The sequence below is a fragment of the Siniperca chuatsi genome, linkage group LG10 (genome assembly GCF_020085105.1).
Source record: "Siniperca chuatsi isolate FFG_IHB_CAS linkage group LG10, ASM2008510v1, whole genome shotgun sequence".
NCBI lineage: Eukaryota > Metazoa > Chordata > Actinopteri > Centrarchiformes > Sinipercidae > Siniperca > Siniperca chuatsi.
Genome location: NC_058051.1, coordinates 6889398 through 6909979, shown reverse-complemented (window position 1 = coordinate 6909979; position 20582 = coordinate 6889398). Strand labels below are relative to the sequence as shown.

At 38.2% G+C, this 20582-nt stretch overlaps 1 protein-coding gene across 8 annotated transcripts in view; it reads right to left on the bottom strand.

Annotated features, from left to right (window-relative positions):
* Positions 1-4612: 4612 nt before the first annotated feature.
* The window catches only part of LOC122883488 (vitamin D3 receptor A), a 90606-nt gene continuing 74636 nt past the window's right edge, over positions 4613-20582 (bottom strand). For all 8 annotated transcript variants that reach the window (XM_044212243.1, XM_044212244.1, XM_044212242.1 and 5 more), the window contains 2 exons: positions 15687-15803; positions 4613-13685 (listed from right to left, as the gene is read on the bottom strand). In XM_044212243.1, the coding sequence (XP_044068178.1) occupies positions 13432-13685; positions 15687-15803 (371 nt within the window). In that variant the 3' untranslated portion in view covers positions 4613-13431. The remainder of the gene's footprint in view (positions 13686-15686; positions 15804-20582) is intronic.

The window sequence follows — 20582 nt, the reverse complement described above, 5'->3', positions numbered from 1 at the left end:
CTCACTGCTCTCAAAGCCCAGCTTCCAGATGCAGCAGAAAAAGTACCAATTAATCCTCTGTACACTACCTGTCCAGCACCAAACAGAGTTTACAGAGAACGTTAGCGACCAGCTGGTAAACATAGTGGAGCACTTAATGGCTAAAGAGCCAGATGTTTTTCTCAGAAGATGGTGAACACCAAAACAGAGCTAAAAGAGAGTGAATATTGGACCTACATTTGCCAGATGGCCACAAACATGACTCCAAATGAAAGCTAATGTTTCTTCATGACTGGATGTGTAAACATGCAACTGTTTGCTAATACGTTCACCACAACCCACTTTATATGGTGATAATATGTCTATATTGTGTTTACAGCTTGTTCCACCGCATCCAAATGGCCAAAATAGAAAAAAAAATGTATCCAGTTTTGAAGTGAAACTTTAAAGGGATAGTTCACCCCAAAATCAAAAATACATATTTTTCCTCTTACCTGTAGTGCTATTTATCCATCTAGATTGTTTTGGTGTGAGTTGCCAAGTTTTGGAGATATCGGCCGTAGAGATGTCTGCCTTTTTAAAATATAATGGGAAAATATATGGCACTAGGCTTGTGGTGCTCAAAGCGGCAAAAAAATACATTTGAAAAATTCAACAGCAATGTCTCTTTCTAGAAATCTTACTCAAGATAATCCACAGACCTTGTTGTGAGCAGTTTCATGTAGGAACTATCGGTAGAAAGAAAATAGTTCCTACACATGTATGTGTATGTGTTTTTTTTTCAGGGTGAACTGTCCCTTTAAGGGGAAACTGTTCAAGTACGTTTCACTAATATAATCAAATAATGGAAGCAAATCAAGTTATACAATGCAATGAGTTTGCATGCAAACTCTTTCATGTCAACTCTTTTAATGGCTCTCTTTCTTCATTGAGCTAACATGACCACTGCTCCCCTGGCTGAGAGGCTTGGTTGTGGCCTGCAAGTACTTTTGCACACTGGGTATCAATGAATCTTGAATTAAATACAGTGTGCAGATCCTAGAAGCTAATTTCTGTATTCACTGGCTGCCCTTTTTCTTGAAATTAACACAATTTGGAACCATATACTTAACACCAAATTTTTTTCTGCTGTGGATAGAGATTAACCATCAAGTACTCACCAGAAGAATGGCCGTATAGGTCGTTTGTGCAAGCAGTTTATTACAAACCATATTTACATTTATTGTTAGGCTGCGTCCTCAACTGGCCGTAGTAATTGTGACTAGAGCAGTCTACGTATGGAGGCGGTTGGGGTGAATGGATGGGTCAAACAAACACAGGACTTTCTAACCAAGTAGTTTTGTTACCTAAACCTAACTAAACTGCGACCGCTTCACAACATTTACCACGTGTTTACCATTACTGTTTTGGGGAACGGTCATATATGTCGTTTTGGGAGTCATTGGCAATCGACCTGTTCTGTTGTTTAGGGGTGATGAGGACGTGTTGAGATTAACATATATACTAAGTTTATACTGTGAAAAACCAGCAGCATCTGCAGCAGATAAAAATTGACATCTGCTCAGCTGGTTATACTTATGGTTATAATTTGACAGAGACAAAGAAAGGCTATCTTCTATTTGTCTATCTATCTTAACATATACAGTATAGAAGTGAGGGACAGTCAGTGCTCTGCCTCAGCTTCATTGAATGGCCTGTTTGAAATTACACCAGCAAAGCAACATGAGGAATAAGAGCAGGCAAGCAATAGTCCTGAGCGGAGCTCTGTGTGTGTGTGAAGCAGGACGGTCGCTGTATGTTACATTTATTGTGTGAAGATGGCAGGCTATGTGAGTTTGAGCCTGATTAACTGTGAGAAACAGGAGGCACAAATATAAAAGTAATATTGAAAACTCAACTCCTTCTCCATTTGTCTGCCGCAACAGCTGTGGATGTCGGACTCTTGGCTGGAGAAACAAGAACCTTATTCACTAAAACACTCCTCCTCCACTGGGAAAAGATGCACAGCACTGGGAAATGGTGACGTGAAAATGAGACAAGTAAGAAATACTGGAGGTGACTCCCTTCTCGGGTTGGCCAATTCTACATTCACCATCCTGGGGCCAGAAATACTTGTGCACCAAATGTGTATTAATCCACTGGTGAAAATAGTTCAAATTCACTATCTACTCCTGTTTGAGTGACGTTGGGTAAAAACTACAGTTGCCAGCTGTTTAAGGAAATTGCTGAGCCTTTTAAAACAAATTAAATGAAATGAATGGGACTTGTTTTTAACGATTTATGTCTTTATTAGGAACTAATGGGATTGGGGCTGAATGCCACAGACATGGTAGGGAAGTTGGAAAGCATTAAGAGACAGACTAACACATTGTTATGTTTTGGTCTCTTCATGGGATTTGTTGACATTAAGAAAATACAGAATAACTCCAGCCTTATACTAACTAAGAACTTTAGCGTTTCATTAGGGGTCCAGTGGCTTTTAAATCCTGAGAAAAACAGAGATTCTGGAGGAAATACTGCTGCTTGGTACAAAAGTTGTCAAATTTAGAGATCCTGAATCTCACGATAATATATCGATGGCTTCTTTCCAAAAACGCTGAACTTCTACAGTAAGGGGTTGAAGAAAACAGCATTCATGTTTCTCATGTGTCTTCAAAAATTATTTCAGGGGAGTAAGCTGGATTTGCAGTTTACCAGAGTGATCATCAAATCCTGATTCGTAGCAGTGTTATGACATACTGTAACATCATTGTCAGAGCTGTTTCCAGACACCGCTGCATGCAGTAATTACGCAGGAATGTGACTGTAGAAACACTTCAGACGCCTGGCTTTTCTGTCTCATCCATAACTGTAACTCTCTTTATATGAGCTGTGAAAGCCAGTGAGATAATAGTCAATCAACACACTGTAGCATGAACCATTAGCATCTGGTTGGCGGTCGGAGGAGAACTTAATATGGGAGAAGCGGTTATTATGAAAACCGCAATGAGTGCAATATAGTGGAAGTGTTGATGGCAGCCTCGCTGTAGTTTACTTCAAGCCCGAAAACACATTCATCGAACCAAGGAAGAAAATACTCACTAAACTGACAGAAGTCAAAACCTTCTTGTAATTTTTGTCATGAGAGTGGTCATTCTCCTCATTAAAACCCTGTTGGCCATTTCTCCTCCTCTAACATTCCTTTTCTCTCCATCCTCTGCTCTCCATGTTTGTCTCTCTTTCCACAGATCTGCATGCGAGGCGTCTCCTGCAGGGTCACATGGAGTAAATTGTCCTAATGATGTTTGGATGACTCTCATCACAGACAGGCCATGCACTCTGTCATCCTCCTCCCGACCAGACCTGGGTCATGTAGGGTGTTGCAAATAACTCAAGCGTTTGTTTCATCCTGCTTGAAGGGCTGGTCGGGTGGGGTTTGTCATAACATGGGCAAATTAGGAAAGTGTCACATTTGTCTGCAATGAAAGAGAGGTCTAAAATGATTATTGCACTTTCAGATGTCTAAGCTCAGCTCTTGTTGAATTATTCTATGTTAAGCCCCATTTATCTTGTACTGTACATCATGTCAAACAGACTGTCTTCTTCTTTTTCCTTTCATCATGCCGCAGCTGCTGTCTTATCATTACTGTAGAAGGGGGGGAAAGAAATTTATTTGCAGGACAGATTTACAGGACAAGTCAGACAGCATCGGTTCTGTTATCAATCACAGAAACGTTACTGCCAATGAAATTTTAAATTTCAAGAGAGAGGTAGTTGTATTTGATTCAATAATACACCTCGATAATACGTTTATCAGGAAGTAATGGAATGTTTGTGTATCATAGTTATAGCCGTTTAACCTCAAGAAGGCTTCCCAAATGGGTCTGAAATAACACAAAGAAAAAAACAGGGAAGTCATTGAATGTTTACCAAAATTAAACTTGACAAAATTTTGCAGTGCCCCCCCCCCACACACACAAAAAACAGTTTGCAGGGGCAGCTTTAATGTGGATTTGAGTTATAAGCAGTTCAATCTAAGAATTATCATTAAATATGACTCTCGAAATCTAAAATTTAATTGGTTTATGCTTAAATTTAATCCTGTTTAAAGCAGAAATACATGAAAAATAAAGAACCTTAAAATAATCCATGAAATAAACCATAAAATAGGAAAACACGTGTGTTTTTTGTGTGTACATGCATACTCACACCTGACCTATTCTACAAGTCTATCAGCTGTTCATGACTACAACAGCATCTTAGTGCCCTCTACTGACCAAAGAGTGTGGTGCTCACAGCATAGAAAAATGATATTTAAATATTTGAACACTAATGTATGTTTCCTGGAAAAAAATGTCCCAATTAGTCTGAATAACCCACAGACCTTTATTGGAACTGCTTTAAACCAAAGAAATAGTTCCAAAAATAGTTTACAGCATGTTCTGTGGATTATTAAGAGAAACAGGGACATTCTTTCTCATTAATCTCCATGCTACTGAGACTTATATCTCAAAACCCGGGGAAATAAAACCAGGTTTTGAGATATACAATTGAGAAATAAAATGTTTTTTCATAATTTGGGTGAACTAACCCTTTAAGCTTATTCTCTGAAATGCGTCTCCAACAAACAAAACAGAAACAGGAACACAAGGGATGTTTTGCATCATTATGTACAGCGGTTTTATTTGTGATTTCCCCAAAACATTATCAGTATTTTACTACATACAATGCATGTAATCAAAGTACAATGGATCAACTTCAAAGACAAGAAGAGCAAAAAGAAAAGAGCAACACAAAAATCAGGTGGTGATTTTGACCACGAAGAGAGACATTGGTTAAGGTACTGTATGTATAGCACTATTTCTTTTATACATAGGGCTATTGATGGTGCCATCAACAGCGATGCCATGGCAACTGTATATGTTGAAAAGACAAGTTTCTGCTAGAAGTACTGAGGTATGGTGAGTTTTACTGCATGGTGGTGTGCATGTGTGAAGGTAAAATTACTTATCTTGGGACTCTGCTGAGATAAACTACAATTTAAAACTTTTTTTTTCTTTTGTTCTCCTAATGATGAGAATAGTTCATCCTATGGGAGGTCACAGTCTGCCGGACAATCTGAAAAAATAATCTTAAATTAAGTCAAATTAAATAAATCAAAACGTTACATAAGACTCTGTTGCATCAGCACAACCACTAAGGTTTTTACTTGAAAACATCTAAATGCAAACTCATCTAAATATTTTTTTAACCAGGTAGGCTTTTTAATAACCAACTGTCACTGAAAACTCAGCCAAGGGGAATAAATTGAAGTACTGAATGAAACAAAAGAACAACCAGCAGAAAAACACTGACGTAGCACATCCTAGTCAGGACATGCACCTCCCACGAGCAAGCTATTGTTGACTCATAAATTTGATACAACAACTGCAGAAACTAACAAATGTGTCGATATGAAGACAGCAAAAAACAGCTACTGAAACTAAATGAATGTCTTAACATTAGCAATACAGACAGACAGATCGTCCTGTATTCTGGTTTAAAACCCCTGATATTGTCCCAAAATAAGGCTGTGGGTTCTAGGCACACCAAGGTACAACTGAGCTGAGCAATATGTGCATTTGTTTTTTTTTTTTTTTTAAAGACATTAACTTTCTGTATGTAGTAGATGAATTAATGTTTAATTTATTTCTAACCACCTGGCTAGCCCAGGTCATACTACAGAGATTAGAGTTTTTTTTAAAAGAAGAAAAATATAGATGATGACAAATCACTTTTTTAGACATTTTGCAGAGCATTTAGAGACAAAAACACAAGTGCATCATTGGCAAAAACTGCTGGTGAGGGAGAAAGAAGTGCACACAAGTGTGCATGGTGTGTGTGTCTATCTGAGTGTGTGTACTGTGTTCACTGTCTTCTTCAGTCAATATGAGTGTATGTTTGCCTGTGAGCAAAGCTGTTTAAGTGCATGTGTGTATGAGCAAGCACATATTTAAAGAGGTAGCAGAAAAATGCAATAAGAGCAACAGGTGACAACCAATCTGTCTTGAATGACAACCATCTGTTACAACAGTAGAAAAGCCAACTTTGTATCTACCTGCTCTCCTCAGGTTCAAACACGGGTGATGATATTTCAGTATGAGCCACAGACCCTAACTGAGGCCACTCCAAACTATATCTACTCAAAAATCAGTCAAAAAACAGCTAAAATTCAATATTCAGTCTGTTGAGTTTCATTAAATTTTTCAGGAAACAGTTAATTCAAGTGTAAACATTTAATCAACAAATAAACTTCCTAATATTTATTTCAAAGGGCTTTTTTGCTGTTAGTCAGTTCACAAATTGAGTGTCACTCCTTCCAAGTGAAACTCAAAATCTATTATAATTTAATCCCTTTCCCAAAAAGCCAAGAAACAGATAACATGTTGATGCAATAAAACAATTGCATCACTAAATATCAAATACTTGAACTGACTAAACTTTATCAATCTGTGAATTTTTATATCTGCCCAAAGCTTTCCATCAACAGCAGCTGGTAGTACGTTAAACTTACAAGAGCATTAACTTCCACATGCTGTGAGCTGAAACGTGAGTCATTGGTCAATATAATACAAGGGTGATCACTAAAGGCTTGGCATATCATTCACAGCATATACTTTGAAGGCCTGGTTTTCTGAAAGCTGAGTGAAAGCAGCAAATAAACGAAGGATTCAGAACCAGAGTTAGGGAGTTAGAAGAAGGCAGAGTGAAAAAGTAGAGTAGAAAAAAATACACACTATTTGTATCTAGAATACAAGAAATGGGATCCCAATGTTACAAACCCTTATCAGTTGTTTGAGGAAAGCTAGAGACAAACACACAGGAAACCTGCGATACCAAAGCGAAGCTGACTGAGGGACACCACTGCGTTGGGTATTAAGTCCAGGCCACAGCCACTACTTTTTACATTTTAGATGTTAGGACAGAGCGGTTATCAAAGTCTACCACTCCCCTTATCTGAGTATCAATCAATTCCGATACCTCCATCCCTTGTCTCTGGACAGTTGTGTAAAGCTGAAAGCCTTCACACAAGCCTGATCAAGAGGTTTTTTCGACTGTGCAGCACCAATCCAGCACTTTTAACTGTATAAAAAAGCCCAGAGAACAAATGGCAACTCTGTGGAGTCCCATCAGACAAACACAACAAACAAGTCTTCTGGCCAAATCAGGTGGCATTTTACTACAATAACACCTGTTAGTTTAGTAGCATCAAAGTATTTTAAAGGCGTTGCTAAACTCAAGGAGAAGCGGCCTCAAGCAGGACCAGCTGCCTTCTGTTTCGCAGAGTCCAAGTTTGCCTCTGAGGTGTTGAGCAGACGCACATCCACTCATCACCTCCGTGGTTTTATGCTACATTCACATAGCAGGCTTTCAGGCTCAATTCCAATTTGCTCATCGAAAGTTTGTGACTCATCTATATTCTAGGATTCTATAAATTAGATAAACTCAAGCTAACAGAGTCTGTTTTGCTTCTATGTTCCTTTTTTTTTGTTGTTGCTATGATTAAGATTTTGCTTTGTCATTTAGTTTTGTCTTTTATTGACTGGTAGGCTACTACCTTCACTTATTTTGTCGTCATTTTGGGAAATATGCTTAGTGGTTTTCCTGCCGAGAGTTAGCTAACAAGAACGATACCACTCTTATGTCTGTACGCTAAATATAAAACTACATCCAGGAGGCGGTTAGCTTAGCCTAGCATTAAAACTGGAATCAGGGGCTCTGTCCAAAGGTTAAAAAAAATCTGCCTACAGGTGCCTCAAAAGCTCACTAATAAACATGTTATATCTTGTTTATTTAATTCATACAAAAACTCAAGTGTTTTGTAAAAACAGTTTCCAAAATGTCAAACTAGTCATTTAAGTCCTTTGCCATTCTTCTGTCTGGTTTTGTCTAATTCATTGTCTCTTTATGAACTAGGTTAATAAACTTGGTTTAAAAAAGTACTGTATAGATAGAACAAACACTTCTCTCAGTTCTTACACTTTTCAGTTACAGGATGCATCTTCCAGTTTTAACTATTCCAAAATTCCAAACACCATTCACGTTTGCTATCTGGCTCTTTTTCTGTTATGTCTAATTGTCCTGCATGCTAAAACTAACCCAGTCAAGCTACTGTGGCATCTAAATTATGTATCTATGTAAATTATGTGTTATGTACAAATTATGAACAAATTAGATGCTTTTCGCTGCTCAAAATAATTAGAAAACCAATCCAATCTGTGTCACATATAACAGAGTAGAAAGAAGTTGGGCACTCGGCTGCTATGTGAACGTAGCCTCAATGCTGATTTACTGACTTTAAGATTTGTAGGCTTATATTGAGATTTGAGGTAAAAATCATCCAGCATTTGAAAAGAGAAACAAGATAAAAAGTAATATACTGTACATATACACAAAAAAGGGTTAGAGTTCTCTAAATGGATGCTTAATAATAAAATAAACACAATCATGCTGCGACAAAAAACAAAATAATATATATATGTGTGTGTGTGTGTGTGTGTGTGTGTGTGTGTGTGTGTGTGTGCGCGCGGGAGGGAGAGGTAGTATGTTTGGTTAAACGCAGCGCCAAAGCTTAGCGGCATGTCATCTGTAGAGACAGAGACGACAAAGAGAAAATACAGTATGAGGCAGAGATGAGGATCAAGTGAGTAAAGCAGAAATAGAATAGAATAGAAAGAGTGACAGTTAACATTTAGAATCATTGGGATCCACTCATATACTGACTGGTCTACTGGCAAGAGGATTCTACTGGACAAACTTCTGCTTTATACAACTGGCAACTAGTTGTGTAGTGTATTTTTGACATAAAAGCACTGCAAAGGTTGCTGAGGAGAGAGTTGTGGTGTGTCTGTCTGAGTGTATGTGTGTGGTATGAGTTTGTGTTTGGTTCCCTTAAAGGCTATTGTGAAAAGTCATCCTGTAACTTATTGAGGTATCTGTTAAATGTTTCCAGCTGAGTGAGGTTTCTGTACGTAAGGCTACTGAGGTGGAGCTGCTGACCTGGGTTGAGGGGAGCAGGGTAGAGAGTAGAGGGACTGCAGCCTTGTTTGGGTTCATTTGAGTGCTAATAGCCTCTCGCATCAGCTACATTGCTCATGTTAACCATTAGTGTAAAAATTGTAAACCAGATTTGTCTTGCAGGCATAGAACGTTCTCCATGTACAACCCAACATGTAACCATTAATAATGGAAATAAAATTATCCACAGAGGAAAATCAACATAGTGTCCAACAGCAGCATAACAAAGTTAAATAACTGATGTTTCACTCTCAGAACCCTTAAAACTGAGCAGACTCTCACCCCATCACCCTGCCCTGCATTCCTTTTGAAACGGATGATGATGTTGAATGTAAAAGTCCACTCTTTATGTATTTCAACACCTATTCTTAAACAATGTTTTTTAAAAATCTGAATTTCAAGCGCTGCGATGCGAGACATAATGTCACACTTTGGGTTTAGGAGGCAACATCTCGTCAGTCACTGCACACTCTGCCTGTACAGCACATCACTACATCTGCCTGTGGCAATTCTCATTTAAAAAATACTTCTCCTAGGATCTTCTATACAGATTCTACAGTCTTCTGGAGGTCCAATCCAAAGGTTCTCTGGGTCAAACAGGACAAAGGAGTCATTTCTGCATTGTCTTTTTCACAGTAAAGTGACACATCCAATTCCACAGCAGCTGTTCCACCAAATCTCAGACTCCCGTCAGCCCTTGGTGCACAACAGTTTTCTGAAAGCGCAGCCTGACTGGCTGCTGAGTTAAAGCTATGAAGAGTAATCCTGCTGTAATTGGCTATTGCAGAAGAAGAGGCGGTTAGATGGTTGGGTGATGAATAAAGAGGCACGCCCATGCTGTTGCTGCAACAGTTTGCCATTGGCTAAATCCTGTGTCTGTCAGTTGAGGCAGTGTTAATTCATGATCACTTGATTGTGTTTGACATCCTGCTTCTGGAAAAGCAGATGTAGCTTCCTTTTTACAGAGCTGGGGACTGCCTTTCCATTGACAATGAAAAGATTTTGCTCCACTGTGTTTCTTCCCCTCAGGTTACAGCTCCAGGTGTAACATGGCTGCACTGACAAGTCTTTTTTTATTCCATTAGAAAAAAAAGGGGAATGCCAGTGTCCCTGTCCAAACAAGAAAGTGAAGCCACATCATTAGTTAAAAAGGGCTATTCCATATTCACTCACTTGAAATCAAGGGAACAAGGGAAGGGGAGCTTGTTCATTTGCACTTGGAATAGGCTCCAGGAGTCCACCATGCTTATCTCTGCTTCATTAAATGACTCCCAGCGCAGCAAGCCAAGCACTAGCTAGACAGCAAACTCTGACACATTAAACTTGACAATCTTGAAAAGAACAAAAGAAAATAGAGGGGAAAAAAAAACTGATTTTCACCAAAATGAAAATATTATGGATATACTGTATAATTGTCAAAAGCTTATCAATAGACTTTAGAAACAGAGAGAGAAAGAGAAAAGATGTACATCCATAAGCTTGGAATGGACAGAGAGGACACTTCCTGGTGATAACATACTGAGTTTTTGGGTGCCTTTAATAGGCTGCCGGAGAGTTAAGGATGCTCCCACTGATGTTTTGGGTGTAGCTCGTGCATGAGACTCATCCAGTTGGAATGCTCAACACAACTGGGAATGTTCAGTCATATGAAGCCTTTGTTTATTATTATTATAGTAACACATCAGATTTCCGAGTCCCTTCATTACACTAGCAAGAGCCATCCAAAACGTATACATATATATATGTATATATACACACACATATATATATACCAAAATGGGTTTTTATATATATATATATATATATATATATATATATATATGTATATTTCAGGTGTGTTGGTCTGTGAAACCTGCTCCTGTCTGTGGAAACACCTAAAATCGGTATTTTGTTGTTATGAAATTGGTTATGAATTTGAATTTGCTGAATATTGGCTGCCAAAAGTGTCAGCCAAAAATATCAAATATCAGAAGCCATACTGGTCAAACCCAAATCCAGCAGTCTTCTTCAGTGCACCCTGTAACTTGACCAGAATGCCACCTCTGTCCATTCTAGTTGAATACAATATAAGAGTCCATCACCTAATTGCATATAGTGCTGTATATCCAGAGCATCTCTCCATCAAAAATTTAATTATTTTAATATTTTGCCTACATTAATCTCTAACTATGTACAGACTTAGGAAGTGGTATTTACAAAGTTTTTCCACAAGGGGGTGATCCAGGCCTGCATGAGGGGTGAGCACTATGTCGACAGAAATGTGATATGATATGTAGTGATGTTGAAAAGTAACATCCTAAACCTCGCTTATGTGGCTGGTGTTGAAATGATATAAATGTGACAAAAAGGTATGAGGCTTGATTTTATATTTAATATAAAACGTTCTCTCTCATCTTTTATAACTCTGTCCTGCTGTTAAGATCATCTGAAGGATTTCATTCCAAAAACACTATAGGCTATACATTGTTTAACTACTGTACATTGCTACCATCTGTAGATTATTCACTTTGCCCTGAAAACCCCCCCACCTAAACTTAAGGCTAATATTAATCATTCAATGTTTTAACACTGATGACTGTATTTTTTAAATGTAACCATGTAATGGGTATGTCAACTTTAACAATGATCTCTAATGGATTGTACAATCATGCAAACCATTTCATAAGAGGAGTTTTTAATTGAACAGATAAGCTTAGGAATGAAAATCTTGTAGTAATAATTCTCTCAAAAAGTTTCACTTTTAGCTTACTTATGCTGTTATTTAGTATGATTAGAAATCACAGTGATGTCTAGAGCTTCAAAAACAATCTCTGTCTTATGATTGTAAGCTTACGCCACACACACCATAAACACCAAGTACACAATATCATCAGACAAACTTTTCCCTGAGGCAACAGCCGGTAGTTGGTTTCTGTCCAACTATCTAGCTCTAACTGTCTTAGCAGCAATCTAACCAGCCGGACAAATATTTTTGGATAATCACTATCCATGAAACATGACGTTGTGTTTGTGTAAATGTAAGTCTACAAACTTCACAGGTCCAAAAACGACAAAATCCAACAGAGAAGTGTGTCCCTGCACTAAACCCTCAGTCAGAGCCTTTACACACACCCCTTGTGGTCCATCAATATTCTCATATACTGTACACACATCACAAAAATAGAAGGACTCCTCACACACTTCTCAGTGCTTTCTTATGTGTGTGTGTGTGTGTATATTTGTCTTTTGAAAGATGACACACACACACAACTGAGGAGGGGCTTCAAAATCCTCTACATTATACAACACTCAGAACTATTTGCTTCCATGGAAGCAACCGTGTTTCACTCTCTTAAATATATATATTTATATATTTCAGCTTATACGTATCATTTATATTTATATAGCATTATACATACATTCTTGTTTTGTGAAATTCCCTTTTATCTTGTGAACAGGGAATTCCAACCATAGTATCGCCCACCATCTATCCAACCTCCTTTACTCATTCCTCCAAATCTCACCTTTCTCCCCACCATTCCCATACTGAAACATTCCCATTTAAATTTCCTTTCTTCACTTCAGCTGACCATCCAAGACCTCTCCTTGCACATACACATGTACACAGGGCTAAACAGGAAATCACACCTGCTGCTATTTTTAAACCAGTAAACTAACTATTTCCATTACATTGTTTTATGGTTGCCCATGGCTGGCCATGTTGATGTTTAATATATTTGGATGTCTTTGCTGTTAACAAACTGTAAATCAACATTAGTTTATAGCTATCTAACACTAGTGTAGTAACATTGCTAGAAATGTACCTGTTCCTCACAAGTGCCAGCATGGTTAATAGATGTAAATCTGTGTAATTCCTGTCTGTCATCGTGATGATGTGAACATGGAACAATGTTATGAGGATGATGGTAAAAGGGATGTGACAGTCCCATCCATCAAGCTGTCTCCACTGTAAAAAAAAAAAAAAAAAGATTAAAAAAAGGCAGGAATCTAGCAGTGATGTCCAGGGAAAGGTGGTGATGAGAAAAGGTGATTTTTGGAGATTGTGGATGTCTTCAGGATATAAGTCATGATATCGGCGTGATGTATTGAAATTTAATGCGGTACTGTGTTTGCGAATCCAGAGGTCAAAATATAATCAGGTTATCCAAGTGCTGCAGAAATCCACATCATATTCAGGTGTCTTAAATCCATAAATCCAGAGGTCCAAGCATCTGAGTCTTACTGCTTGAGGTCCGGAAGAAGAGGAGGAGGATGGGAAGATGATGAAGAGGTGAAGGTTACTGACTATCCATCTTTCTCCCACATGTCCAGGTATATCAGGGCTGCGGTTTTATTTAGGGAATAGGCGGTAAGGGTTGGTTAATCATCCTGTGTGTGATGAGTGTGTATGTGTATGCGAGCGTGCCTCCTCCTCTGCTATGACACCTCGCTGCCAAACACTTCCAGCACCAGCGGGGTGAGCTGTGTGCTGTGCTCAGGCTGGAAGGAGAGTGAGCGGTACTGCTTGGAGTGCTCCTCGTTCAGGCTGCGCAGGTCAGCCAACTTCTGGATCATCTTGGCGTAGAGGAGGCGTCCGCCTGCGTGGTTGACCCGGATGTAGGCCTGCAGTGTCTCCGATAGACGGTCCTGGAGCTGCTCGATGCGGCCGTGGTCTTGGACACCAGGACGATCTGTAATCAGAGAACGGAGAGGGTGCAGTGTAAGGAGCATGCGTATGTCCATTATGAGGGAGGTCACAGAGCAGAGGAGGTAGGCGAGTGGACAGGTGAGCAGAGTCAGGGAGGGGCACAGGGAGAAAGTAGAGGAGAGTGAGGTTGAGGTGGGGGTGGGGAGATGGATGGATGGAAAGAGAAAGAAGAACATCAGAGCAGTTTGTGGCTTTGTCTTCCAAACTGTTGCCAAAAAAAGAAGTTAGTGGTTTGTAATAGATATCTGTGGACATGTTTACTGATCACACAACATGCACTTTGTTATCATATTGACTGGCTACAGTGAACATTTTTAAATATGTGCACTTCCAGCACAAAAAATAAATACGTCACAACTACTTAATTTCTACTTCTTAATTTTAGAAAGTGTTTTACTCTGCCTTAATCTTTTGAACCCATATATACAATTTTATGAATTCTATCACTCCTATTGTTTTTCTTTCTCTCATGGGATATATTTTAAGATTTTTTGCCTATACTTGTTTACATTGTGGTGAATCACCATGGAAAGTCATGTGGCATTGTCTACTACCAATTAGTTATCAGCGAAACTATTGCTGTAGAGACAACAATCAATTGATACTGAAGGAATTGAAGTGTTTTACTGGAAAAACTCTGATTCTGATGAGTCATGACTGAGATTGACACAAATTGCATCAATCAAAGGGTTAAAGGGGACAGTCTTTTTATTAATTACTATTTCTATTTTTTGCACATTTGAGCCCATTCCCAGCCCATCCTCCCCTAGTCACCTGGTATTTCCTAACTTTTCCATCCTATAGCCTATGCTTAAGATACCTCATTAAGCAAATCACCTGATTACAAAAAATATTTTAAATACTAGTCATAGTGATGTAACAGCAGAATATATCAGTGAATAAAAAAATTAAAAAAGGCAGTCAGCCCAGCAGATGTGAGCGAAAACTGACCAGTGACGGTGGTACCTTGCATTATGGCAGCAACACAAACATGGTCGCTAAAAAAGGTACCACTTTATTTTATTAATTATTTTTATATTTGCGCCTAAATTAAAACATGCTTTCACTGGTGTGATTAAATAAGCTGTGCTTTAGTAAATCAGGCGCAAGGAGCTATTATAATAATTAGAATAAACCCATCCTTAATTTTTGCACAAGGCGCTTAATGTTTTGATAAATATCTCCTATTGGCCTTTTTCTCGTAAAGATTTTATTGCACTTTCAGTAACGAGATTTTACTCGCGGAACCCCACATTTGGGGCTTTGGGTGATAATTTGACCTTGTCTGTGTGTGGTACTCTGTGTGTGTCAGAGTGCACCCCGGTGTTGGTGTGAACAGGGGAGTGGCGGCTTTTAAATCATAATGTTACGATGGTAGAGGGCTCAGTGGTCGATGACTTTCAGCCATCGCCGATGGACTATGGTATGGTCCCAACCCTATTAGACAGCAAAATAATTCCTAAAGCCTTAAGGTAGATGGCTATAAGCAGAAATTTGGATATCACATTTAATTAAAGCTCTTTGACTCATTCATTTACAATAGCGTTAGATAGTGGAAACAAACAACCTTTGAAATGTTTGAGACAGTGAATGAGTCTGCCTCATCGATTCTTGAAGTAGCCTTGCTGCTTGATGGCCTCATTCAGTGATTATGTTCATTCACTGTTTTCACCTTGTCACTGAAAGCTCACAAACATTCATTTCTGACATTGTGTTGTAACTTCATACTTCAGTCTCTTGAACAGAATGTTTTGTTTCCAGGAAAAGCTTTTTCATGTGTTACTGGCAGCATCAAAAACACACTAATGTTGGGTGAATCTAGATCAGCAAGCCAGACAAACCCTGTGCTACACTGCTCATACTTTACTGACACAGTGTTGTTAGTAGTCAGTTAATATACTAACAATCTCGCTTAAAAAATGCCTCAGCTGGAAATATACCTACACCATGAACACATAAATTAACACACAAACACAAGCAGTACCTGGGGAGAGCAGGCAGATGGCCATGAGCAGCACATGTTCCTCCTCGTGCAAGTTGAGTTTCTTCAGACCAACCTGGAACTTCACCAGCGGCTCCAACAGCTCCAGAGTGTGACCCGCTATCGAGGACAACACAAACATACCATTAGTACTGCAGAATCAGTTACATCTTCTTGCACTAAGGCAGGGAAACATATATTCTTTTCTATTGACTTATGAATGAACACACACTTTATACAGCAGTGGGCTTCAAAGAAGAATCATTACTATATGTGTTTATAAGATGAGGAAAGAGAGCATTACTTCCTTCCCTGCATGAGTGTGGGTTTGTGGCTGCTTTATTGCTTCCATGAAAATACCTGAAGTCAAAAACCAAAAAAAGATTCTCAGCCCATGCCAGTAACTCAGTGACAATAAAAGGCATCCCAAAACGCAACTGGGCACAATTTCAATCTGAGTTTCAGCAAATTAACTGGATAGACATTCAAATGTGATGATGTGAATAACTGCTGTAATATGGGTACAGTTACAAATATTATGGAGAATTATACACAGACTTGGAAAACAAAAGCTGGGTCTTAATGAAAAAGAGAGCTCAGGCCCTAAAATCAAAAAGTAACACTGACATAATAACTTTTAAAACTCTAAGAAATAAAGTGATCAAAGAATTGCAGGCTGCAAAAGCACAGTACTTTACCAGGTTGATTGAAAACGCCAAGGGGAATGGTTCTAATGCTTGGAAACAAATATATAGTTTGGTCAACCCTAAACCTCAGAAACAAAGCTCTGTTAAGGAACTAAAGATTGAGAATACCACAATTACAGACCTTACAGAGAATGGTTTTAATGCTTTTTATGCTTTTTAAACTTTTTAAACTTTTTATCAACTCTGTCATTTTCTAGTTGAACTGGCTGAAAATTTCCAGCCAGTTCAACTAGGAAATGATACTACAACAGACTCACACAGCTCTTTCTATATTAAAATGACCAATCAGGATACAGTACACAAAATCATTACCAATCTGCCTTATTCGCATGCTAAAGATTTATTTTAATCTAGACACAGCATTCTTGAAGAGACACTTACCAACTCTTGCAGAACCATTAACCAAAGTCATAAACTTGTCTATAACAACAGAAACATTCCCTGATCACTGGAAAACAGTTCTGATCACGTCCATTTTCAAGGTGCTAACCTGGCTACAAATTATAGGCCAATTACCATACTTCCAATTTTCTCTAAAGTCTTGGAATGAATGAATGAATGAATTTGATGACTAAAAACACATATAACACTGCATTGCAGCTATTACATACATTAAAAATCACAGAGGATGAAAACACAATAAAGCCCTAAGGCTTTATGCATGACAGCATGCTCATGTTTTCATGGTTATAAAAAGTTTAAATTAAAGTTGAATATGCTACATGGTACTTTGTACTTTAGAGGAAAGTGTTTTTGCCCATTAGGCTCTTAAATCGAAAAGGTATGAAGTCTGACAAGCTACCTCTTATAAAATAGCTATGATTGTCTCTTAGTGGTGAGAAATAATTAATTAAATACTTTGGTAACAATTTTGTAAGTGAGCAGCATCTTAATATAAATGGTTCTCTTTTCCACCGTCAACCAGTTAAGCTTTTTAAAATGTGCAGGATCAAGATGTGTATGTGGATGGACTTTTAATATAACCCGTATCAATGTATTTTGAGCCTTTTGTAGTTTGTTTTTGAGATGTTGTGATAATCCGGTGTACCAGGATATGGCAGTGTAATCAAAATTACTTTGAACTAGAGCTCCAGCTAGTGTGTGAGAAGAATTGAGTTGTCCAGACAGGCAGCTTTTCTGGCTAGAGACTTCATTCTTTGAGTTATCATGGTGAGGGCTTTTAAAGCCATATTTTCACCTGACAAAAACCTGTCTAAAATGCAGCCTAGATATTTTACTTAGCAATTATATGTCTCTTAAGTCTCTCCAGTTGATCCAAAATGCTGCGGCACATGTACTGCCAAGAACTAGGAAAAGACATCACATTTCTCCAATATTAGCTTCTCTGCACTGGCTCCCTGTAAAATCCAGAATAGAATTTAAAATCCTTCTCCTCACCTACAAAGCTCTTAACGGTCAGGCACCATCATATCCTAATGATCTCATAATACCATATACCATTCCTTCTTAAAGATCTCATAATACCATATACCATTCCTTCTGTCGCTTTCAGCAGGTATTTCTGCCTCCAGAGCTACAGAGTCTGGATCCGTGGTTGTGGGCCACTTGCTGCCCCCGTGTTCCTGCTCGACAACTGCTACTACAGTTGTTATTATTGGCTCTGTTGCTAGTACTGTCATTATTATTCCTAGAGCTGTCATTCCTATTATTATTTATTTATTAATATTAATGACTACTAGCACTACAATTATATTATTACTATTTTCAAAATTCTAGATTGTATTTGCATTGTGCCTCCCTCTCTCCCGCCACCCTCCCCAAAACCTCTCTCTCTCTCTCTCTAAAACTCTCTCTCTTTCTTTATCTCTCAGCCCCAAACCTCGCTTGCTTTCTCTCTCTAACAACCTAACACGGCAGCGGCGGATGGCCGCCCACCAATGAGTCTGGTTCTGTCCAAGGTTTCTGCCACTTTTTTCTTGCCACTGTCACCAAATGCTTGCTCATGGTAGGATTTGTTGGGTCTCTGTAAATAATATTATAAAGAGTACGGTCTGCTGTATAGGAAAAATGCAATGAGATAACTTATGTTATGAATTGCCGCTATATAAATAAAATTTAATTGAATTGAATCCAGACTGATATTGCTTGCTTTAGATTTTTTTCTTTTACTGTACCCCAATTCCTTAAGGGACTTCCAAAGCTTCCTTGGCACTTTTATACATTCTAAGATTTTCTTACTGAAAAAATCTTTCTTAGCTGTAGTGACCATTCTATTTACCTCATTTCTGAAACTCGTCCACTTTTGAAAACTTGATTGTTCTTTGCTCTGCTTAAAATCTACATAACTAGCATTTTGTGATCTGATGACATTTAGTATGTCATTGTTTATCCATGTTTCAGATGTCTGTTTAATTCTAACTGTTTTTTTGGAGCCACCCTATTTAAAATATCTAGACACATCGTTTTAAAAAGACTGAAGGCTTTGTCAACTTCCTGACATTCTAGTACTTTTAAATTTGTATTTTTTAGACTCTCAACAAATGTATCTTTGCTGTAGCTCTGTAAGCTTCTCAAACTGAATTGTGGTGTTTATACACAGGATTTCTAATCTATTTTGTGAGGTAGATGATATTATGGTTACTTAAGCCATAACTCACTACTCCACTTTTAGAAATGTTATCTTTATCTGAAACAAGAATCAAATCAATAATAGTTTCAGTGGTACAGGTAACATGTGTTGGTTCATGTATCAGCTGAGTTAGCCCAGATTCTCGGCAGAAATGATCATATGCTATATATAAAGAAGTGTCCTTTTTTAGAATGTCTGTGTTCAAGTCGCCTAAATAATAGCCTCGGATTATATGATATTGTTTGCACCGATGTCCTCAAGCAGTTCATAGAAATGTAACAAACTCTGACCAGTATTGGTTTGCTCTTAGGAAAAATGATATCCAGCCATAAAGTCTCTAATTCTTTGTGAGGATATTAGGAAAAAGTTGTAGCACAGCAATTTATTATATACTTGGAGGATAATAACATCTTGTAACAGACCCAAGCATTTAACAGAACTAGCTAATTGCTATCGGCTTGAAAATATCAAGAGCTTTTCAGATAGGGGGAGTGTAGTTGGTACAGTCTTCTTATATCTCAATAAGGCATTTGATACTGTCAATCATGACATCCTGCTATCCAAATTAACTAAATTTAATTTCTCTTCCCAAGCAAAAACTTGAGAAAAATTCTTATTTACGAAACAGGAGTCAACAGGTCACCATTGGTCATTTTAAATCTGAATGCTGCGAAAATAAAATGGGAATACCACAAGGATCAGTTCTTGGACCTTTGTTGTTTAGCTTATATATCAATGACATCTCTGAGTGTTGCACAGGAGTTGGGCTACAAATGTACCGCGACGATACTGTTATATTTGTGGCGGCAAAAACATCTACTATTGCTGCAGCCAAACTAACAGACTGCTTGGGCAAGGTGGCACACTGGCTTGACAATTCCTGCCTCCCATGTGTTTTGCAATAAGAAAAGTTCCCAATCACAGATATTTTCAAAGTGAGGATAAAATACAATGAACTAGAGACAGTACAGGATTTTAAATACCTTGGAATTGTTTTGGACTTTTCAAAACACTCAACTAAGATTTGACAAACACATAAAATAGTTAGGCAGAAGTGTTAGGGCCAATCTTCAAACCTTTAGGCAAATCAGAGACTGCTTACCATTTAATACAGCTTGAACATTTATCTCTTGGTCTCAAGCATCAGCCACCACCATTAAAATACTTAATAAAACATCCCTTCACAACTAAGCTATCAAAGTTCTGCACGAGAAACCACTAAGATTCCATCATTGCAATATTCTAAAGAACTATAATCTTCTTAGTTTTGACAATTTCAGTAATTACTGCAACCTCACACTTACATTTAAATGTATCCACCATTTAGCTCCACCCATTTTCAACACTTGCATAACTACATTTCACTATACCGCCACTAACACCCAAAGTACATCAGAAGGTAGTTGTAGGGTTAAACACTGTAAGACATCCTTTGCACAAACTGCATTCTCAATTAAAGGCACAACCCTCTGGAATTCCTGTCAGTTTAAAGCAGAGTCAGGATTTTGAAACATTCTCTACAACAGTCAAGTCCTGGTTAAAATCTGTACAGAACTGTTATCATGACACCAAACAGTCATTATTTGTGTATGTGTGCTCATG